Source organism: Phocoena sinus, chromosome X (genome assembly GCF_008692025.1).
Source record: "Phocoena sinus isolate mPhoSin1 chromosome X, mPhoSin1.pri, whole genome shotgun sequence".
Lineage (NCBI taxonomy): Eukaryota > Metazoa > Chordata > Mammalia > Artiodactyla > Phocoenidae > Phocoena > Phocoena sinus.
The window spans coordinates 21,338,535-21,363,373 of NC_045784.1; the positions used below are offsets into that span (position 1 = coordinate 21,338,535).

General features: G+C 39.4%; 1 protein-coding gene across 3 annotated transcripts in view; it reads left to right on the plus strand.

The window, feature by feature from the left end:
- The window catches only part of POLA1 (DNA polymerase alpha 1, catalytic subunit), a 283,290-nt gene that overhangs the window by 131,367 nt on the left and 127,084 nt on the right, over positions 1 to 24,839 (plus strand). For all 3 annotated transcript variants that reach the window (XM_032620647.1, XM_032620648.1, XM_032620650.1), the window contains 2 exons: positions 4,448 to 4,626; positions 6,446 to 6,577. In XM_032620647.1, the coding sequence (XP_032476538.1) occupies positions 4,448 to 4,626; positions 6,446 to 6,577 (311 nt within the window). The remainder of the gene's footprint in view (positions 1 to 4,447; positions 4,627 to 6,445; positions 6,578 to 24,839) is intronic.

Sequence of the window (24,839 nt, forward strand, 5' to 3'; positions counted from 1 at the left end):
AGCGTTAAGAGTATTATGCAAACAGTTTATCAAAACAATATTTCCATTGCCTAGAGAGTTCCATTGCACTCTCCCCAGTCCATACCCTCCCCCTCACAAAAGCAGCCACTCATCTGATTTCTAGGACCATAGTTTAGTTTTGCCTATGCTACAATTTTATATAAATAATCTCCTCTGTTATATACTTTTTGTGTTCAGCTTCTTTCACTTAGTGTATTTTTGAGATTCATCCATCTTGTTGCGTGTCAGTATTCTGTCTTTTTCATTGCAGAGTAGTATTCCATGGTAGATTATACCAGTTTGTTTATTCATCCTCCTGTTGATGGACATCAGATTGTTTCCAATTTATGGTTATTATGAATAAAGCTGCTATGAACTTTTATACGAGGCTTTTTATGGATGTAGCAGTCACCTTTTAAAAATTCATTAAATATCTTTTCTTAAATCCTACTAAGTTTTCAGTTTGTATATTGTTCTCTAAGAAGTCCAGCTATATGAAAGCTTGGATTCGTGGAAAGGATTCATTTGCTAGAAGAAATTTTTAGAAAAAAATATTCACAGTAAGACTTCATTAATTAGCTTCCCTTGTAGTTTGAGTGATTCATATTACAGACAACTGCTTGGGAATACCAGTTACTCTACTCATTTGGAGTTTCATTCATATGGATTTTTCCCTCTTTCCCAGTTGTATGAACACATGTAATTGACTTTACTGTAGTTATTTGCAGTTGCACTAATAGAGACCTTGTCTCTTGGAGGAAGAAGATTACTTAGTCAGACGCATCAGCCTTAGTCTAAACCTAATGCTTTGAGTTTGGAGTATTTTACATACTCCCTGGAAATGGAGGCAAGTGAACATTCTAAAAACAGATAGTTTACAATTGTTAGAAAATTGTGGTAAAAAAAATAATTCTGTGCTAAATGTGTGGTAAGAATGTGGCGATCTTAAGTATAACACGGCACTGCTGAACTCATCCCCTCCAGTGCCTGTGTTGTTACTTTCTATAAATACTTCTTGAAACATGAGAGCTTTGATCCTGTTGCCAAAATAATGTGAGATCCTATAAGTTTTCTAATTATAAATGACAGTATTTTAATTTTGTTCCGCTGCCCCTCTGTCCCGTCTCGTCGTTGTTGCCCTCCCCCACTCCCCCACTGCAGCCCAAGCAAAACGGTGCGGCTGGGTCACGACAAGCCACAGGGTTGAATTAAAGCACACATCATTTCCACTCCTGCTCTTCCCCCACGTAACTGGTGCCAAGACCAAGGAGGCTGCTCCTCCTTTTACTCTGTGCTGGACCAAATGATTGAAGTCATCTGTCAAAAGCTAGTCTAGTAGAAGTGGAAGATCTCTTTTCAGCTGGGGCATAAAGTTTGTTTCTTTAAGCCAGTTGTTCAGAGAAAGCTCTCATTAGAAGAGATGAGGAACTTGGAATTCAGTTTTGTATCTCTTGCTCGCTCAAAGACTACTGTGATTACTTACTGTATGGTGTGCAGTTTAATATTGATTATGCCCTGTATATGCATGTATGGAAACTGTGATTATAAAGATTTTGCTTTAATGTCATTTCTGACAATAGTGCTTCATTTTGGAGGGACAGTAACTACGAATGGAGTTCTATGTAGCAGCTGTTTTGTACATTTTAAAGTTCAGAATCTACCTCTAGGTGGCAGCACCAGATACTTTTTCCCTGTTGTTTCGCTCCAGCCTTAACGAGTTATGGTTTAAGCAGTAAAACTTTTTTAAGTTTCCTGAAACTTCGAAATAAGCTGCTTATCGCCAATTTTGTGCGGATTTGGAAAAATTAATTTATATGTTGAATAAGTTTGCGGTTTAAGCATGGATTTTGACCTTAAGAAAGGATTCCAGCAGCAATGATCCATACTTTTTAACATGACTAATTATATGTTTTCTTAAAAAGATTTAACTTAGCCCTCCGTGATTTTTCTGTTGAACTTATAATTGTCCTTCCAAGGAAATCACTTTTTTGTGATATTTTTGTATCCAAGTAACTTCTTGTACAAGGATCGTTATATACCTAATATTTTAAGGTAATTACACCGTCTTCTCCCTTTATATTTAAAAAATTTACCACTGACTTATGGCCAAGAGTGCTGAGGTGAAGTCCCTTCTCTTGAAAAAAAAATCAGCTTGTGAATAAATCTGAAGTAATTAGGTAGGCCATTTGTTTTTGTTGCTGCCATGGGCAGATAAGGATTGTGGAAATGGACATTTAAAGTAGGCATTTCATAAGGCCTGATAATTTTTCATAACTCTTGGTCACTTGCTGGGCTTTTCTCTGTAAGTAGCAAGGCAGCCCATGTCCAGTTGTGGTGTGCTCAGCAGGCAGGCCTCCCCAAGCCTCAGGTGCACTCAGTGGTCATGGCTGGTGGGGAGGCCTAGAAAGAGATTTCATTGCTTCCTTGTTAGAGCCCAGCCAGTTTTGTCTATGTGCAAAGCCAGCTTTGTTTTGTTCCTTGATATTTAGGTTGTGAAAGAAGCTTGTCTTTCAGAAAACACTTATTATTTTTCTGTTTCCTTACTTTTTGAATAGTATTGGCCTGGGAAATTGATGAATAATTATACCATCAGAGAAAAGGTGGAGCTACTTTCTCATAATCGTGAATAAAGCAAGACATTATGTGAATACAGTTGGATTCACAGCTAGCGGTTCAGGAATTTGCAGCAGTTGCCCTTCACTACAGAGAAGAAATGGCATCATTCACAGGCGTGGGCATGGTCTCTCTTACTCCTCTGCCCCTCCTTGTCTTTAAACGAGAGGGTGTATGTTCCCCCACACTTCACTAACTTGCTGTTGCTCTTAACTATAGGTAACTTGTAAAATAAAAATGTATAGTGAGTCTTGGGGCCAAGTGACCTATGTTACAGTAACCAAGAACAGTTTTTCAATTTGTTTTGAATGTGTCGTCTTTGTTTTTATTATACGCTATCATGTTGGGACATACTCACTTTGATTAATTACTACAAAGAGCAGCTATTAACTTGCTGTGCAACACGAACGTGCGTTTCATATATTTTTCCAGATTTGTAATTTTGAATGAATATTAAATGGTGGATTAAATGATGTTCGTCCAGTATTTTATTTTTTCATTCACGTGGCATTTATTGGGTGCTTACCAGTGATAGGCACCACTGAAAATGATTTGTCCCTAACATCCGATTTAAACTCCAGAAGTGCATGGTGGTGGTAGTAGCAGCTCCATCTTGCAGGTGAGAAAACCAAGACCTAAAGTCTCAGTCTTTTCATTCTTTGTTCAGCACCTTTCCACTGTGTCAGTCAGCCCTAAGTCTTTTATAATTAAAGAGATGTCACTTGACAATTGACCAGATGGGATTTAGGATCTTGTCACTGAGTTCTGAATACATCTGTTAGATTATCTAACTATGCAAGCTGTTGATAGAGTTACAATAATTTTTAGATGTTTTTGGTATTTGAACTTTTTTGCCCAGTGACTGTTTTTATTACTTATTTACCTTTATACTAAAACAAATGATAGCTTTCTTTAGATTACTCAGAAGCCTAGAATTCTTTGGGATTGCTAAGGAATGCTTTCAAGAAAATGTTATAAGATTCAGTGTGGAATATCTTTAAGTGTAAATCCAAATAGTACATTTTGACATATGTGCTTTGGTCAAAGGCAAGTTAAGTTGGTTGGCCTTATAATCGTTTCTTTTCTCAAATAGTTCGGGGAAACAAGATAGTGTAAACTATGCATCGATTGATTTCTTGTGTTGTTTTGATTGAAATATAGAAGGTATATTTGGCTTCAGTATTGTCGGGGACATTTTGGCCTATAGAGTTTGTAGATTCATTGTTTTTGCACATATTTTAAATTTCTGAATTCAGAACACCAAAAAAAACCATGTTGAGTTTTGACTCAGATGCTGCTACTGAATTTTAACCACTGAATTAGATTGCAACCTACATGCTGTTAACTACTGAGCCAAGATGGAATCGACCACTGCATTGAAATCAGGGTTAGCAGTGGTGTCTGCGCTTGAAGGAGTTGTAATAGCAGTGAACTTGTTTTCCATAATGGGATTTTTATTCTCTATTTTCAGTTTTAATGGTGATACTTTGATTTTAGGAGATTTTAACAGTGCACATTTTTTTGAGATTTTCATTGTAACTTTAAGAAAATAGTAAAACGATCCTATAGAAGTAGTTGCTTCCAAACGCAAATGTCCAGTGGAATGTCTCTGCATTGTTTTGGTGCAGTTTACTTGTTTTGTTTATAATCTCCTTAAAAAAGGAAGTCATTTGTCTTGGTGATATGAGCCTCTATCTTGAGTTCAAATGGTTGTGTAGTATGTGCATGAATTTGAAATAATTCTTTTCTGATTTCTCTTCTTTGGAGTATTTTTGGAGAAGGGAATTTAAATAATTGTACCTTTCTGAATTTATTTTTTCTTTAACATTAATAGGACTTGACGCCACCCAATTTAGAGTTCATCATTATCACAAAGATGAAGAGAATGATGCTCTCCTTGGTGGCCCAGCACAGCTCACGGATGAAGAGAAATACAGGGACTGTGAAAGGTTCAAATGTCCATGCCCTATATGTGGAACTGAGAATATTTATGATAGCGTCTTCGATGGTTCGGTTAGTTGCTTTTGTTTCTCTTGTTTGTTTGTTTTGTGAGTGAACTAGTATAAAGTCCATTTTCTCTCTACTATGTATATAAAAAGGAAAAAGAAAACACAGGTTTTTATGTGTTTAAAGAATTTTAGCATCATATGAATTCTGCCTTCACAGCTTACTTATTTCTGCTTGAAACCTCTTAATAGAGTATGCTTGAGTATTGTTTTTGGCTTCCTAGAATGCTTGGCCTTGGTTTTTTAAATGGAATCTCTTAAAAACTCTGAATTATCTTAAAGTATTTTTATTGTAATTCCTTAATTAGCAACCTGTATTTCTCCACTCCCAGCCCAATTTATTAAGGCTTAGAGCAATATTTTCCTTTATCTTAAATCAAGTTAATGGGGAACTAAGTGTTTTTGGAAAGTTTTTGTTTATCTTTACACATCCCACTTGCCTCCTTTTTGACAAAGGTACTGTGATTATCTTTGCTGTCTTTGCATATCAGGCATTAAAAAAGTCACAGGGAGACATTTCTCTAAAGAAGTACTGCCAAAAAATGTATCATTGACCTTGGATCAGAACTTGAAACTTAGCCAATCTACTTGATTCCACTGCAGTGTTATACATGTACTAGCCATTGGCAAATGAGTAGGCAGCAGAACCACGTAAAACCTTGAAACTGAAAGAAAATACGTCCTTTATCTAAATTAAAAGTAATTATTTTAAGTTAATTTGGACAAACAGCAGATGTTTTGCATTTTTTTGAATCAAAACAAAGCAGTCTTTGGAAGCAAGTGCAAGGAAGAGGCAGACACAGATCAGCAATACTTGCTAAATCCTTGAGTTTTGCTTCATTACAGCTGTAAATAAGATAGTTAATTGCATGGAGGCTTGACGACTTGCAGATGGGCTAACTGTGGAAGAGCCCGATGTCAAGCTCTAAAATCTCTTCCACCTGGAATTGCTTCGTGTGGCGGGGTAGGGTTATGTACCAGATTGGAGCAGGAAACCAAGATGTTTAAGTATCAAGAAGGAAAACAAATGCTCCAGAAACCCCAACAGTTTCCCTGAATATTACCTTTGCTTTGTCTTTGTTTAAAACAAAACAAAACGTTTTCTCCAACTACTAATAGTTCATTTTTTCAAATTTTTACTCCTCCTCTCTCCCCTCCCCCAAATACATTTCATTTGTTGGGGGGCAGTGGTTACAGAAATTTTAGATTTGCTAAGCTAACAGTAAGTGATCACTTTGTGATCTTTAAGAAAGATCACTTTCTTAAAATTAAGTTGGCGATAGGGAGCAAACTGTTGTCATTAACGCTCTTGCTTTGCCTTGGAATGAATTAAGTGCAAATTTAAATTCTTGATCAGTATCTCTAGGAGGGGTGTTTATTTCCAATAATGCAACTTCACTGGTATTTTCAGAGGGGAAACTATTTTATCCATAGTCTGTCGTGTATTGAATGTAAAAAAAGTAATTTCAAGGTTTTCCCTTGGGCTTTGTACTCCATTACGATGGTGGCAAGGGTAGAAGGTATGTGGTGACTGAGGGGATCTTTGGGAGGAAAGTGGTTGAGAAAATAAGGTTAAAAACTTACCAATAAGACGCAAGAGGGAGGAGATACGGGGATATATGTATATGTACAGCTGATTCACTTTGTTATACAGTAGGAACTAACACACCGTTGTAAAGCAATTATACTCCAATAAAGATGTTAAAAAAAAAAAGCTTACCAATAAAATGAATTTAAAATATCGTACACCAGGACAGCATGTAAGTTTTTAAGCACAAGAAACCTTTTATAACCTTTTGTGTACTTGTCTGTCTTGACTTCTGTAGGGAACCGATATGGAGCCCAGCTTGTATCGTTGCAGTAACATCGATTGTAAGGCTTCGCCTCTGACCTTTATGGTACAGCTGAGCAACAAATTGATCATGGACATTAGACGATGCATTAAAAAATACTACGAAGTAAGTATCCATAATGAGTGTCTTACATATGCAACTTACTAAGGTTTGGTACTTGTTTTAAAATAAAATGATACGGTTTTTGTATGAAACTGTAAAATTTTGAAAAGACGGAGGAAAATGATTTGATTTTTCTGTTGGGCATTTCATCTCATTAATGAGCAGTATTTTTAGTAATGAAGTTTTTGCTTTTAAGGAAAAATGAGAATATAATCAGGAAGTATTGTAGTTTATTGCTGCCTAAATAAAATGAAGTTAAATGGTCACTCAGATTTTTGATCAGAGGAGGAAAAATCAATATTACCTATCTTTGGCAACTAGAGCCGTAAACTCATGTGTGGTGATTTTATTTCTGTTTTACTTTTTTAAAACTTTTTATTTTATATTGGAGTATAGTTGATTAAGAATGTTGTGATAGTTTCAGGGGTACAGCAAAGTGATTCAGTTATACATATATCTATTCTTTTTCAGATTTTTTTCCCATTTAGGTTGTTACATAATTGAGCAGGGTACCCTGTGCTATACAGTAGGTCCTTATTGTTTATCCATTTTAAATACAGCAGTGCGTACATGTCAATCCCAAACTCCCTAACTGTCCCTTCCCGTGTGGTGATTTTAATAAACTGCCAACTAGCTAACACTTTGTGTTTATGTGGTCATCTAAACCATTTCATAGCTTAGTTTTCCAAAGAAATCAGAATAAACATCTTTTAAATTTCAGTGCTTTTGTCTGGCATTTTAAAGAAGAATGTCTAATTTTTATAAATATATAGGAAGAGTTCCAGAACAGTGAGTGAGCTGTCTGCATTAGAAAGAAGGCTCCTTTCAAAGTTTTTGTTTTGGTTTTTAACACATTTCATATGAATTACTTTTTTTCTCTTCAAAAGTTAAAATTAAAAGAAAAAAACACCACATTTCCCACTTGATTTTTCTTAGTGTTTCATTATGTCATCTGTCATCTAAACAAAATTTCTTTTACTTGAAAGTTCACTGTAACTTAGGTAAAGAGGTTATGCTGGCAAGGCATTTCCCAAAAAATGCTCTGGTTCTATTAGGTAAGACTCTTGACTTTGATCAATATCATCCTATAATTTCTACTTATATGTTAGTTAACATATAGCATAACATTACGTTCTTTAAAATCGAACTCATTAAATGAAAATCAAGTATTAGATCATTAGGATGAAGAGTAAAAGCATAGAGTTCTAGTCTTGTGATTTTGGAGTAGAATAATTTGTATTCGTCAAGAAAAAAGAACCAAGTAGGTTTGTCTGAAGATATTTTTAAAATAATAATTATGGCTACATTTTGGGAAATCTGAAACATTTTAGTGAATAATCTGGTGCTGTACTTAATGAACAGTTGGATGGGAATAAAGGTTATCTGTGGGTTCACATTCCGCAGTAGATGAAACGTTCAGCACGTGAAATGTTAGGCCTTTATTTAGCATGAAGAGTCCAAATCAAAACTATTCAGCTCGTTTACAGACCTCATTGAGCAGAGCATGATTCTTGACTCTTGGGAAGAATTCTGAGTTTTCTCTCTGTGTTTAGTCTATCAAAATCTTCACCATGGAAATGTTAATACCAGAAGAAGCTCATCTATTTCCTTCTCTATGAGCGGGCAATCTGTTTTGACTAAGTTGAGAATAGGCAGAAAAATGATCTTCTGAATAGTTAGAAATATGCCCTAACTGAAAGATTGATTTCTGACTGTGTGTGTGTGGTGTGGTGGTCGTGGTTGTATAAGTATTTTTCAAGCTAAATAACCTAGTTTTAGGCATCCAGACGTTTAACCCAGGGTTTCTATAGCATTTGTTTTAATTGTCTACCGACCATCTCACTAGCAGCAAGTTAGTTTTCCTGTGTTAACTGCCCACTTGACTGACTTTCCTAAGGAATTTCTAATTAAAATACCCAAATGTCATTCCTACACTTGAAGAAAGATATGATTGTCCTCAAAATTAAGAACTTGTTTCTCTACTTTCTGTCCTTAGGCATATGTGATTGTCTAGAAGAGAAAGAAATCCATTATTTGTTCTTTTCATGGCCCCATGATGAACAAATGTTTCAAATATTCTCAAGATCAGAGCTTTTATACAGAAAGCTCATGCACCTCCAAGTTACAGTTTATTGGTAGAGTGTTCTCTTTCTTCCTGACCCCAGACTTAAGTGAACTTTGCCAGTAGAGGGATATGGTGTTGAGTTTCTTTTGTTATCATGCCTCAAGTGATCCTGATTACAGTTAGTTCAGTGTGATATACCATAGCAGTGGTAATCCAGCTGGAGATTAATACACCAAGTGTACTGGAGGTAAGGATGTTGGTACTGAGTACTGAGATCAAAGTGACTGTTCTCTGAAGCTAATGAGCAAAAGAGTTCCCAGCTATTCTGCAAGTTAAAAAATGCTCCCCACTAGACATAAAGTTGTTAGTGGACTGAGAACAAGAGTCTCCATATTTTTTTCATTTTAGTTTTAGAATCACTGCAGGCAAGAACAACCTACATTGAGAAAGGAGGCATCTCCACAAGGAAGGAGCTTTTGTAAGACAGTGGAGGACTATAAGGTACTTGACCAAACACTGTAACCTGCCAAGGAACACAGTTCTAGATCACCAAGAAATCTGGCTGTCAAGAACAAAAGGGCCAAAGTTTAGGGTAGCAAAGTATACTTCTTAATCACTCTTAAAAAAATACACCACATCTTCTGTTATATTCTGTGGTGAATAAATAGTGCTGACTGAATAAATGTGATACAGCAAACATTAAAATTTTTATATATCTGAGAATCAGTCTGTATCGTAGTGTTTTAATATTGGCTCCTTTAATAGCAGGGGAAATGCTTTTTTCTCTCACCGTACAGCAATGATTGTATCCTTCGGATTCTTGTTTCATAGAACATTTAAATTTCTGTATACATAGAAATACAAGACGCACCAAGCAAGGATATTTCAAGTAATATATTAATTTCCTTAGGAGGAAAACAACTCTAATGCTTTATCTCAAGATTTGATGAAGCATTGGAAGACTTTGAGGCAGCACAGAAAGCTCTAATTCAAAGTTGATTTCATGCCCCGGTCCTAATTGGTTCCTCTATACAAAGTTAAAATCGAACTGGTATTTCTTTGAAAATCATAAAAAAGCAGTTTAAAGACTATATCTCTCAGCTTTTAAGGATGTTTTTAAAAGACTCAATTTTACAGTGAAAAATTGATATGTGTTTCCCCTCCCCTTAAATTCTGCTTCAGAAGAGCAAATAGACACACACACACACACACACACACGCACGCACGCACGCACAAAAGGGGAGAGAAACACTAGCTAATCTAAATTGGGAAATGAAGAGGGCTTTTTTTAAGCATGAAAATTTCATCATCTTGTCAGCTGGCAGAATGCCTGCTGTGTGGATTCACAAAGGCTAAGAATTACACTTTCATGAAATTTTCCTCACTAACTGCCCTGGTTAATTTGAAAGATAACCCACTGTTCTAATTCATTCCTCAATTGGGCGGTGCAGGTTTTATCTTTGATCTGACAAAGCATTTGTGTTAATCGTTTTGGCCCTTCAGTAGACACTCTTGGGATTGTGCTTTTACAATAAATGTGTCTGTGATAGCTCTTTAGTCTATTATACTTACAATAGATCCATAGAACTGGTAATTAATTCTCCACTGCTTTGGAAATGGGAAGAATAGGTGTAGCTCTGTCAAGTGCTGCTGGGAAGTTTGTTTAGCTGGTTCATTTTTGAAGTGTTCCCCTCAGCCATCCATGAAGCAGCCGCAGAAGAGAATGTGAGATTGAGATGCTGCCTACCCTGAAGACTTGCTGATAAATGGGAAATCTGACCCCTCTTGGTACCTGGGAGGGGGGTAGTGGGTCATTTACTTTCATCTCAAGTACTATTAGTTATAATGTACATTAAACCCTCATTTTAATACTTAAAGAGCCATTCGTTTCTAAAGGTGGATAGTCAACTGAAATATCCTCCTCAATTCCCATTGATGGCTTATGCAGGTTTTAGAGTGTTCCAGTGGGGCGAAATGTATTTCTCACCAGCCTTGTAGTGTTTCCAGCAACTTGTAAAGGAGCATTACTTGGGGCACTTCACTGTGATGTTTAAACAGAGGTATTGCTGGCCCTGCATCTAGAAAAATTAACAGTTAACAGCTAGTCAGTGCTATGCATATTATAACATTGATTAGTTGCTAGGACCAGAAATAGGCGATTGAATTCCTTAGAAATTTGCTGTTGGTTTTACAGTCTCAGAATTTTCCTGACATAAGCTTTCTGAGGACAGGACCTGTGCTTTCTTCGGTGTCTCATCTGTGATCTCTGCTCCAGCCGTTTGTATGCATTTTAATGTTTAGTAATATACTTCCTTGTTTTTTCTTTAAATTCTTTTTCGCACTGCTATCATATTGGCAGAAGGTTTATTAGTGGTTCACAAGATTCTCAGGCTAACACAAGACTCCACGTTAATTTAAGGTCATGAAAGCATTAATATAGCCCTTTGTTACCCTGTCTTTATTTTAGTCACTGATTACTGTTGGTTTCAATATATGCCCATCTCCAAGTTCATAGCCTTAATTTGTTTTCTCCCCAAACGAAGTGTCAGGCAAAGAGGCATTGACCAGAAATATTTTTATTAAGATGCAAAATCACATCGTGCTGAAACGTGTTCTCATTGTCCTGACACAAGAGTCTCACTCTTACTACACAGGGTGGCAGAGAGTGGATGCCTAGCTGTTCTTCCTCTCGTACTCCTGCTCTCTCCCTGTATTTTTCCCATTTCTTTCTCAGTATATGAATTGTGGTATAAGTCACATTTTAAAAATCTCTTTTGGAACCACTTTTATGAGGAATTCCAAAAATAATGTCCAGTGTTACTTGCCTCGTGATGCAGACTTTCTTATGCTCACGTGTGTGAGCACCTAGTAAAGAAGGGAACACTTGACCAACGATACTGTGAGTCCCTCTAGAAGACAGCACACATCCAGGAAGTGGAGTGGGATGTTTGGTGGTATATGAAAAATCCACGTTCATTTTGTTTTTGCACCTCTGCAAAAAAAACCAGAAAATGATGCTTGTTAAGTTTGGAATGGATATGCATTCCTTAAAAACAAAATGAACAACCACCACCAAACATAATGTTGTTAAGCCAGAAGTTGAATCTGAGGACAGGACCTTAAAAGTGCAGGGAGGGCAGGGTGAAGTATTGGTTAATATATTTGCTCCACCAAAATACACACCCACTCAGCATCACAGGCAACAGTATCCATGGTGTCCAACAATGCTTGAAGGAGGACCATTTCTTTAGGAATACACAGAGCTCAATTAGTAAATAAATCTAATAATTAAAGATGAAGCAGCCTCTCACTAGATCGCCACCCCCATCCCCACCCCTACCCGTGTAATTTACTTATACACCCACTCTTACTTCCATTGACTTTCGCTTTTCAAATGTAGCCGTACTTCATGACAGCTATCGTGTGCTGGCGGATCTGAGGGTTTTAGAGCCATGCAGTGATGTTCAGTAACTCTGTCTTGTTCAGCTGCAAATATTCAGTGTTCAATAACCCTCAAAATTTCTCATTTCTTACCTGTGGTGATATGGGCTGATAGTTTTTAGGTTGTAGGTTGCAATATGCAGTAGTCTCACAGGTACATTAGTTCAAATAGTTTAAACTCTAAGCACCAGTGGAATTATTGTTTATCTCCTTGCCTCTGCATTTGTATTTAGAACATTTAAAAAGAATAAATTGGGTTTCTTTTTTGTAAAGACTCTTAACAGCATAATTATAAGTGGTACAAAAGGCATGCAAAGAAGCAGTAGATACCCATCCCACCCATTCAGCATCCCAGGCAGTGCAATCCATGCTACCCAGCGGTGCTTGAAGAAGGATCATTTCTTTAGGAATCCATAGAACTCATCTTAAATCTTGTTAAGACAAAACAAAAGAATTAGTATTTCTTTTTGCTCCACACCATTTGATAGGGAAGTTTAACGTAAATGAACACCACGGACACTAGTTGCTTTTTTTAAATGCGGTATTCTAATACCAGGGCCCGTTGATGGAGGATTGGTGTGTTTTTCTTAGCGAATGGCTGTTTTTTCTTAAGTATGAATATCCACCAAGCTGATTTTCAGTCAGGTATAACATTTTACTGCAACACCATGGTGTGTTCTACAGAAAAACTAAGAAGTAGAATCTTACTGTAAGTGAATGTATTATTGTACAAATCTAAGGGAATAACAGGTCAAATCTAGTCCCCTAAAACGTGCCAGCTACGTGTTCTACACAAACAGCGTTAACGTGGTATGAATATTAGTTGTTATAAAGGAGTTCCAGTATGTTGTAGAACTTAGTGTTTGTCTAAGTATAGACCACAAGCCATATATCAACAAATTAAACCTGAACTGTTTCAAAAAAAAGGAGTTCCAATAAGCAAATTGGATCAGGTACACCCTTATATGTCACCTGACTTTTAACCTTCATAGAATAACCAGCATTCCTTGTACTCTCTATATTTATCACAACACCTCTTTATCTTTTATTTTGTTTAATCTTAACCTTATGGCATGGACCCTATTTGGGGAGTCGCAGAACTAGAGCGTGATCTTGAGGAACTAGGAGGGAACCCACACCAAATTTTCAGGTGCCCTGACCACAGGGAACACTGACCTCAGATCTTTCTGCAGGGTCTGAGCTCGGGCCATAGCCTGTCGCTTGCCCATGTCATTCCCCGCACGTGCATATTTTCCTCCTCTGAGAGCTTTTTGTCAGAGGTGGAGGCTGTCGTAGCCACTGCCCTTGCCTGTTCTTTCCTCCTGTTCGGAAAGCTTAGCACTTGCTTTTATCAGTTTTCAGAGCAGCCCCTGCTAGCCTCGCGATGGACTGTGAGGTTTTGTACTCGAACACCTGGTCAGAGTTCTTTTTAGTCATCTAGTGGTTTAGTAACTTCTCGAGGCCAACGTTTCGTAGCTTATAAGACAACGACAGTGGCAGTACCTGGCACATCAGGTCATAAGAAAGACTACATGGGATGACGCATCTCCAGTGCTTAGTGCCTCAAGAGCACTCGCTGTTAACGTTCATTATTCTCTTCTGAGGTAACAGTGGATGACGTGGCTCGGTCGGGTTCCTCCACGTGCTGCGCCCCCGCCCGCTCCCGCCCTGAGATTCAGCCCTAGGCTGGGGCCTCGCTGCCCCGTCTTTCCGAGGCGTCCATCTGGAAGCTTCCGTTGTCTCGCCGCTCTCCCCCCCCGCCCCCCCAAGTCAGAACGATACCGCTCCGCGCTGTCCTAGCTCCTGGCCCTCCCTGCACTTTGCCAGCATGGGAGTTTCCTTTTCAGTGTTGGTGAATGTGGCCCCAAAGTCAGCTTTAGGAAGGGACACTGATAAGGGCAGCTTGAGGAAGTGGCTAAAACCAAGGAAAGGACACTAGGTTCTTAAGTCCTCCAAGGCCCAGCACTCAGTATTGTACCTAACCTGGTCGTTGTTCAGTAAAAAGTTACTGAACGAGTCACGCTATTCTGAGAGACTGGAGCTATCAAGTGACTTTCCCGGGTTACAAGTAGCAGCATCAGGACTGTGACCATCCTTGGGGACCCTAGTCCAGAATTCTGCTCATCACATACGGTAAGACAGCCGTTGATGAGTAACAAGTTGCACGCCACCCTCACTGCAGTCCCTCTTTCAGTAGGATGCCTCCAGAGCCCTGGCGTGAGCTCACAAGCTAAGCCAGGCCACAGGGCTGGCAGGGACATGAGTCCAGAAAGCCGATTACAGCTGCCCAGCCAAGGACCAGTGCGGCCACTGAAGGGGCGCCTGGGCTTTCGGCGGCTTCTGATACGGTTCGCCTCCTCTGAAGGGAAAATTGGAGGTTTTTTGAAATGCTCAGGAAATGCCATAGGAGTTGTCAACTATCTGAAAACAAGTGGGTAAAAACAGAAAACTGCTTGTGCCGAAACAGTAGAATTCCTTTTTCAGATTGATTTCTCTAACCTTGGGTCTTTAGGAAAAATTCAACTTCAGGTCTAACTCCAGCAGTCATCTAGAGGTGCACTGTCTTGTAGTAGAGTAAGACACTGAACCAGAACAAATTTCATTTAACCTTTCAAAAGTGAGATTCTCACACCGTTGACCTTCTTGACTTCAAGGAGCAAAACTGAGCTCTCCGTTCTCTGCTGCACAGGTAAAACGAGAGAGGGGAGGGGAGTGCCCCAGGCAATGCGTGTCTCTCAAACTTGGCTTGCTTAGAAAGTATACGTTATGGTTCACACGTGGAAATTGGCCCTTTGCAGATAGTTACAGATACGAATTTCCAGATTGTTCTGTCTAGCTTACTCTCATGTTAAATGGAACAACTATATTTCTGTTCAAGAGGGATTTAGTTCAGCTGCCTTTCCATGGTACCATAGAAAAATTCTCAAAGCCTGGATTCCAAATACTACTAATGAAAATTAGAGCACCAGTATTTTCTAATTGGTGGGTGTTGGTTTGTTTCGGGCTTGGTGTGCGTCAGGTATGGCTTTACCATATGCTCATACCAACGCCTACGATGTGTTGGTCTTAGCTGGGTTTTGAAAAGCAGTGTATAACTTTCCTGGTTCAAAACTCATTTGACTCTTGGTACTCCCTCAGAAATATTTTTGGTTTCTGCCATGTTCCAGCATATGATAACTCTTCTGTTAGAGTTTTGTGACGTACATTATGCAGCTTGTTTCCAGAAAGATCCCCAGCCTCATTCACGTTGCACAGGTGCTCAGGCTCCTTGGCTGTTGGAGAAGCTCTTCGTGTTGCTGGGAACCTAGGTGATTTGCTACCTCGGCTCTCAGGAGCCTGTGTAGCCAGCCTTCAGTCTCCATCCACCAGCAAAGAATGCTTAAGAATCATGGCAGGAAAAAGCCCAAACTGCCCAGGATTTATGTCTATATGTATACTAAAGATTTAGAAACCATGTGGATGAAGTCACACATAATCCTTTGAGGATAATTTCTTTCAATTGCAGCTTTTCATCTAGTCACGCTCAAGAGCCACTTCTTTCAGGAACTGATCAGCAAAGAAAGACCAAAGGAGAGTAGTCTAGTACCAAGAAAGACCTGATTAGGGCTTCCCTGGTGGCGCAGTGGTTAAGAATCTGCCTGCCAATACAGGGGACACGGGTTCGATCCCTGGTCCGGGAAAATCCCACATGCCGCGGAGCAACTAAGCCCGTGCCCCACAACTGCTGAGCCTGTGCTCTAGAGCCCGTGGTGCTCTGAAACAAGAGAAGCCACAACATTGAGAAACCCGCGTACCACAACGAAGAGTAGCCCCCGCTCGCCGCAACTAGAGAAAGCCCGCGCACAGCAACAAAGACTCAGCACAGCCCGAAAGTTAATTAATTAATTAAAAAGAAAAGAAAGACCTGATTAAATTTTCACAGCATAATGGCTTCTCATGCTGATGAGTGTATGCAATGTTATATAGCACAGTGGTTCTCAAACCTTTCGTTCTGTGGGACCCTGCACACTCTTAAATTTACTGAGAGTGGCAGAGTTTCTGCTTATGTGGGTTTTATTTATTTATTTATTTATTTATTTTAACACGTTTATTGGAGTATAATTGCTTTACAATGCTGTGTTAGCTTCTGCTTTATAACAAAGTGAATCAGCTATATATATACATATATCCCCATATCTCTTCCCTCTTGCGTCTCCCTCCCTCCCTATCCCACCCCTCTAGGCGGTCACAAAGCACCAAGCTGATCTCCCTGTGCTATGCGGCTGCTTCCCACTAGCTATCGGTTTTACATTTGGTAGTGTATATATGTCCATGCCGCTCTCTCACTTTGTCCCAGCTTACCCTTCCCCCTCCCCGTGTCCTCAAGTCCATTATCTGGTAGGTCTGAGTCTTTATTCCCGTCCTGCCCCTAGGTTATAAATTTAAACTGAGACATCTACAAACTGTTAACCCACTTATAAGCAACAATAAGCCTATTATATGACAAAATTTTTTAATGAAAAATAACTACCTGTCTTACAAAGCAAAATAATTTAGTAAGAATAGTGGTATTGTTTAAAATTTTTGCAAATCTCTTTGATGTCTGGCTTCAAAAACAGCTGGATTCTCGTATCTGCTTCTGCGTCCAATCTATTGTGATATGTTGTTGTGTTGTTTTGGTGGAAGTATATGAAGAAAATTTGGCTTCACACAGGTATGAAGCTGGAAAAGATAGGAGTATTTTAATAGCCTTTTCCATTAATAGTGGGTATTCTTTTTTGTCACTACACCAAACCTTGTAGCATGGTAGTTTCTTAAAGGTTATTTCCAATGTGGAACCTGAAACCGTATCAGTAAGCCGTTTGTACTCAGGTACATTGACATCCAGTATCTTGAATGGTATATAACGTTGTATTTCTGTTTTCCAAATATTTGACAATGAGCGTATATTACTTTTATGGGGGATGGTGCTGATTACATTTTGAAATTTATATACAGTACAGTTCACTCTCTGGTGTACAGTTCTATGAGTGTTTACAATTGCATGAGAGTCATGTTACTGTTACCCCAATCAAGATACAAAACACATCTATCACCCACACCCCCTGTCCACAATTCCCTTGTGCTACTTCTTTCAGTTGCACTTTTAAAAATATTTATTTATTTATTTATTTATTTTTGGCTGCATTGGGTCTTCACTGCTGTGCACAGGCATTCTCTAGTTACGGCGAGCAGGGGCTACTCTTTGTTGCAGTGCGCGGGATTCCCATTGCGGTGGCTTCTCTCGCCGCGGAGCAAAGGCTCTAGGTGCGTGGGCTCAGTAGTTGTGGCTCGCAGGCTCAGTAGTTGTGGAGCGCAGGCTTAGTTGCCCCACGACATGTGGAATTTTCTCGGACCAGGGCTTGAACACGTGTCCCCTGCGTTGGCAGGTGGATTCTTAACCACTGGGCCACCAGGGAAGTCCTCAGTTGCACTTTTAAAATAAGTTCATTCAAAAGGCTAACCTCACATCATATGCTGAGTCCTACCACTTTTGCTTATGAAGTGTCGTGTTTTCCATCCATGGCATTATCTTCCATCTGGGACCCACCTCTCACCTCCTTATGGAATATGCTGCCGCCGTTCTCAAAGATGTGCAGAATGAAACATTGTAATATATGTGTTTCTTTGCTTAGCTAGGAGTGGGTAGGTACTTGATCTGTGAATATAAAATTAAATTCTAAGGACAACTCCCCCACAAACAACACTGAAGAAAATTCTAACATATCCGTTGCAACTTCATCAGCAGAGAAATTTTAGATCTGAGGATTTGAGAAAGAAAATGAGGTCATGTCTTCAACTCAGTTACTTTCGTTCAATGGGTCATGAAGACAACCCCAGCAGCATGAGCAGTGGGTCCAGCACTCAAGTAATTATATCCCCTACTCCAGCTTCCTAGAAATGAAACCTAGATATTGAGCCACTTAAAAGGAAGACTTAATTTTCCTACATTCAAGTGTGCATCCATTTTAACCTACCCATGTCTATAGCATTTTGCTGTTTTACCGATTCTAGCGCATGTATAGATTTATATAACTACCACCACATTCAGGATACAGAATAGTTATATCGCCCAAAAAAACTTCCTCTTGCTATCCCCTTATAATCACACGTTCCTTCCCACCACTAACTCTATCTGTCATGGATGGATCAGTAATGGATCTGTTCTCCTCACTCTTATTACTGTCTTTCCAAGAATGCCATAGAAATGGAATCACCTAGTACACAGCCTTTGGGACTGTCTTCCTTCATGTAGGTTGTTCCTTTTATTACAGAATATTATTCCAGTGTATGGATGTATCAGTTTCTTTGATCCAGTTACCCAGTGGAAAGTGTTTGGCCAGTTTTTAGTAATTATGAATTCAGCTTATATAAACATTCGTGTATAGGATTTTGTGTGAGCATAACTTTTCATTCTTATAGGTTAAATAGCCAGGAGTAGAATTGCTGGCTCATATGTTAAGTGTATTTTTACCCTTTTGAAGACATTGCCAAACTATTTTTCAGAGTAACAGCACCATTTTTCATTACCACTAGCAGCATATGAGAGTTCCAGTTTCTCGGCATCCTCAGAAGCTCTTGGTATAGTTGGTGTTTTTCATTTTAGGCATTCTAATAGGTGTGGGCAGTATCTCATCATGGTTTTAACTTGCATTTCCCTGATGGTTAGTGTATTTATATTTGCCATCCTTATATCATTTTTGGTGAAGTGTCCAAATTATCCCCCATTTTAAAATTTGCATTGTTTTCTTACTGTTGAGTTTTGAGTTCTTATATATTCTAGATACACGTCATTTGTTGGATATGTGATTTGCAAATATTTCCTCCCATTCTGTAGCTGGTACTTTTATACTCTTAATGCTGTGTTTCACAGAACAAACTTAAATTTTTTTTTATTTTATAGATCTTGCTTTTGGTCTAATGTCTAAGAATTCAAATTTTATGTCGGTAGATCTATGATCCATCTTGAGTTGATTTTTGTGTAAGGAATGAGGGTTAGGACAAGGTTCATTTTTTGCGGGGGGAGGGTCTATGTAAGTCCAATTGTCCTAACACCACTTACTGAAAAGACTGTTCTTACACCTTTGAATTGCTTCTGTACCCTTGTCAAAAACCATTTGAGCATACTTGTGTGGGTCTATTTCTGGACCCTCTCTTCTCTTTCATTGGTCTCTGTGTTTAGCCCTTTGCCAACATCACAGTCTGGATTACTGTAGCTTTATAGTAAGTCTTATGTAGTGTGATTCCTCCATTATATTTTTTAATAGAATGTTTTAGCTATTCTAGTTCTTTTGCCTTTCCATATAAATTTGAGTCAGCTTGTCTATCAACAAAAAAAGTCTTGCTGGGATTTCTGTTGGAATTATATTAAATGTATGTGTTACTTTGAGGACAGTTTTTTTAAATCTTTTTATTTTTATTATTATTTGGCTGCGTTGGGTCTTTGTTGCTGTGCACAGGCTTACTCTAGTTGCGGCGAGTGGGGGCTACTCTTTCATTGTGGTGCACGGGCTTCTCTTCGCAGTGGCTTCTCTTGTTGCAGAGCATGGGCTCTAGGCACACGGGCTTCGGTAGTTGTGACGCACGGACTTAATTGCTCCGCAGCATGTGGGATATTCCCAGACCAGGGCTCGAACCCATGTCCCCTGTATTGGCAGGCAGATTGTTAACCAAACGCCACCAGGGAAGTCCCCTTTGAGGACAGCTGACACCTTTACTATGTTGAGTCTTCCAGTCTGTGAACACGGAATGTCTCTTCACTTATTTAGGTCTTCTTATTTTTTCATTAGCATTTTGTAGTTTTCAGCATAAAAGTCCTATATGTGTTTTTTTAGATTTATACCTAAAGGAGTTCATTTGGGGAAAGTTTTTGTTTGTTCTTTTTTTTGCTTTTTTGTTTGTTTGTTTTGCGGTACGCGGACCTCTCACTGTTGTGGCCTCTCCCGCTGCGGAGCACAGGCTCCAGACGTGCAGGCTTATTGGCCACGGCTCATGGGCCCAGCTGCTCCGTGGCATGTGGGATCCTCCAGGTCCGGGGCACGAACCCGTGTCCCCCGCATCGGCAGGCGGACTCTCAAGCACTGCGCCACCAGGGAAGCCCTGCTTTTTAAATTTTGGTTTCCAATTCTACTGCCTAGTATATAGCATTACAGCTATAGACATTTTTTTCGACATTTCTATAGTTAAGAGAATTAAAGGTGAATCAGTTGGTTCTCAAAAGAACACTGAGGACCCATGAAACATTAAAAATAACCTGCATAAATACATAATTAATATGCAGCCTTTAACATTTATTTTACAAATCTGTATTTATTGGACCAAATATTTGGCCACATAATAGTGTTGAGTTTTTAAAAAATACCAGCTTATGTAGTGTAGTGTCACTTATGTAAAACTTTTGTATGTGTGTATGCTTAAAGACATTTCTAGAAGGATTTTACCATAGGTCAGAAACCGTATCTGAGTGGTGAAAAGTTTAGGTGAATTTTATTTTTTCCATATTGCTTTTCTCTCTTTGAGTATTTCATAATGGGAATTGTTTTTATCAAAATAGTGAAGCTGCTTAAAAGAGAAAGGAAAAATAAAACAGTGCATTTTAATATGGTCCTTACCAGTAAAGAAGGATAGTATAGACTCAAGTCCTATTTGAGAATTAAGTCCTTGCATCCTAGAAATATTGATGTTGCCCCAGCCATTTTAAGATTCTAAAATTTCATACTGAAAACCAAAGGAACATTTTGAGACAGATGGAACATTCTAAGAATGCTGCATTAAAAATTTTTTTTCACCACAGCATTTCTTTTTTATCATACGCCTGTCTCTGTATCAAGCAGACAGTGGATCTCAACCTTGGCTGCGCATTACAATCACCTGGAGGGGATTTTGTGTGTGTGTGGTTTTTTTTTAAGGTTTATCTGAACCAGGTCTTTCTTTTTTTATTATTATGATTTATTTTATTTTTGGCCGCGTTGGGTCTTTGCTGCTGTGCGCAGGCTTTCTCTAGTTGCGGTGAGCGGGGCTACTCTTCGTTGTGGTGCGCAGGCTTCTCGTTGCGGTGGCTTCTCTTGTGGCGGAGCATGGGCTCTAGGCGCACGGGCTTCAGTAATTGTGGCTCAGTAGTTGTGGTGCACGGGCTTAGTTGCTCTGCGGCATCTTCCTGGGCCAGGGCTTGAACCCGTGTCCCCTACATTGGCAGGCGGATTCTTAACCACTGCGCCACCAGGGAAGCCCACCTGGATGGGTTTTCAAAGGAGTGTCTGATGGGTCAGCCCACCCTGGAACATTAGGTTAGAATTTCTGAGGGTAGGCAAGGGCCCTGGTGTTTATAAAAATTCCCTCTGTGATTACTAAACTTTTCAAAAAACACATGTTGATGAATTCTAAGGTAATGTATGAGGACCACTAAGTATTTTAAATGTGATTTCTATATATGACCTCTATGGTTATTATTATATATATGATTTCTAAATATTCATATAGTTCTTTATATGAAGTTATGAGAATAAAAGGTATATATGCTTTCACACATGTATCAAGTTAAATATGTACTTAAAAAGGAGAGGGGGGACGAGCCACACAAATTGTTTTATGGAAAGCTCGTTAATTTGCATTTCAGGTGAACGGTAGAAGATTATTAATGGGCTCTTCCAGTGGAGCGCAGTGCCAACAACAGAATGCTTGCAATTGCTTGTGTTATAATCAGTATTCAATATATTATGGTATACATTTATTAACTAATTGTTAAGCTTTTAAACTTGGCATATAGAATTACTTTTAAATGTAATTTTATTTTAAATTGCTTTCACTCTTTCCTCATTTTTCAATAAAATCATACATTTGATAAATCAAATTTTCCTAAAAAAAATGAGAAGGGAATAAAATTTCTAAAACAAAATGAGTTGTAATGTGACAAAAATTAATTGTATGAAAGTAAAAAGCCCATAGCACCTTTAATACTGTGGGGTTTTTTTTTTTTTGGCTCTGTTGGGTCTTTGTTGCTGTGCGCGGGCTTTCTCTAGTTGTGGCGAGCAGGAGCTACTCTTCGTTGTAGTGCACGGGCTTCTCATTGCGGTGGCTTCTCTTGTTGCAGAGCTCTAGGTGCACGGGCTTCAGTAGTTGTGGCTTGCGGGCTCTAGAGCGCAGGCTCAGCAGTTGTGACGCACAGGCTTTAGTTGCTCCGCGGCATGTGGGATCTTCCTGGACCGGGGCTTGAACCTGTGTCCCCTGCATTGGCAGGCAGATTCTTAACCACTTGCCACCAGGGAAGCCCCCATAGCATCTTTAATATTTTCACATTTTTGGTGAGAATTTGCCGTCCTTGTTAAGTCTTCAGGTGTATCGCTGACACTTGACAAATGGCAGATAATTAGCATTGCTCAACCTTGTCTCTTCTCTGGTGTGGATATGATTGTATAAACCTAGGCTGAGGAATATTTGTGTATAGAAATGTCATCTTCCCTGTATCTCTTCTAGGAGACCTCCTGTATAATGATTTAATGACATCATCTGATCCTGCATATGCTGAGGAATTATGTTCTTTACAACATTTTAAAGTGGTTCTGAGATCTGCAGTTTTGTCACCACCCTCTCAGTCTTGACTGTGACTCACCATAGTCTCTTTCTGAGTAGCTTCACCCTCCCTTCTGTAGGAAGTGCGTAGTTTTGCCTAGGCCTAGCACTGTATGAGCAAGGTCCTCCAAAAATCAACATGGCCAGGGGAGATGTTGGTGAAAGGGTACAAAGTTGCAGTTACACAGGATGAATAAGTCTAGAGATCTAATGTGTACAGTATGACAGCTATAGTTAATAATACCGTACTGAACACTGGAAATTTTCTGAGAGTAGATTTCAGGTGCTCTCATCACAAAAAAAAAAAAAAAAAAGTAGTAGTAGTAACTATGTGAGGAGAAGATAACGTTAAGTAGCTTGACTTTTGTAATCATTTCACTATGTATATCAAGTCATCGTGTTGAGCACCTTAAATATATACAATTCTTATTTAAAAAAATAAAATTACAATAAAATAAATGGGACAGTCCCTAGGCTGCATTTCCCAGTGTTCCTCACAGGAATCAGATAATAGGAATGGGATTCTGCAACCCCCTCAGTATGCAGCAATTCGAATGAAAATAGACTGTCCATCTTTTGAAATGTTTTGAGCTTTTTCTTGCAAACTGGTTTACTTAGCTCCCTGTCTTTAGGGCTGTCAGGACCTTCCTGACAGTTTTTTCATGATCTCACCTACCAAAAGTATCAAATGTCCCTTAAAGAAAGAGACAAGTGATTTGAAAAGGAGAGGATTCCATTATGGTAATATACATTGTATATTACACAGTGCATTGCAATTTTCAAAGCATTTTCACAACCTTTCCTAATGTGTTCCTCACAGTAATCTTGTGAGGTACATAGAGCGATACCCCTCCAGCACGTCCTAACCTAGGATGATAGAAGCCCTCAAGTTGCCCATGTTGGATGTCATGGTGTTTGTATTTCTCTTAATGTCACATTGTCTTTTCCTCCATTCCCACAGATTTAATTCGCTTCTTGGTCCTCTTAGCTTTCTTTTTTCGTTTTTTCCTTTTTTGTGGCTGCGTTGGGTCTTTGTTGCTGTGCACGGGCTTTCTCTAGTTGTGGCGAGTGGGGGCTACTCTCTGTTGTGGTGCGCAGGCTTCTCATTGTGGTGGCTTCTCTTGTTGCGGAGCACGGGCTCTGGGCATGCGGGCTCAGTAGTTGTGGCGCACGGGCTTAGTTGCTCGGCTGCGTGTGGGTTCTTCCCGGATCAGGGATCGAACCCGTGTCCCCTGCATTGGCAGGCAGATTCTGAACCACTGTGCCACCAGGGAAGTACCATCTTAGTCTTCTAATTGGTTTTCCTGTCTTGGCCTATTCCCTTATCAGTCCACTGTCCACACTGTTCACAGGATTACCTTCCCAAAATAGGGTTAATGATGTTACCTTGCATTTTAAAAACCTTCAGAGGATTCTCATTTCTTACAGATTGAAATTCAAATTCCTTAGCGTGGCACTAGTCCCCAAGCTAGTCTTGCCACCTTCTTCTCCATCCTCACTGCCCACCGTAGGTTATCTGCATGCTGCCCCGGGGGGGCTTGGTATTCCTCAACGTTCCCACGTGCTTTTCTCCCTCCCTGCCTTCACTCCTGCCATCTTCTCTGCCTGGAATCCCCTGCCCGCACTCACATGGCCCCAACTTGCGAAATTCTCCTTACACCTTCAGCGGCACAGTCTCTGGAAAGCTTTCCTTCCTCAATTCTACAGGCAGAATGTCCTCTCTCCTGTGTGTCCATAACCCCTGAACACAACGTGGGACGGCATCTATCGGCAAGCAGCTCTCTCCTGCACAGACGGTGAAGCTCCTGGTGAATGCAAGCTGCACTGTTGAGTGCCTTATTTCGCTTCATGTCCCCGGAGTAGAGCAGAGCTCCAGGGACATGGCAGACACAGGACTTGTTTATTTGAGTGAGGGAGTGATTTTTAGAACCTTCAGAAAGGCTGTGGGTGGTATTTAATGGAATAGCCAATTAATTCCTATTTTTTATTATTAATGACTCCACACTCAGTGGACAGTATTTTCTGGAATGTCAGCTTCAGTCTCTCTCACAATGTAAATTTCAGTCACCTTAGGAATCCTAAGAAGTTCTCTGTGTGTGTGTGTGTGTGTGTGTGTGTGTGTGTGTGTGTGTTACAAAGATGTGGTTTTGATCTTTTCTTTTATCTAATAGC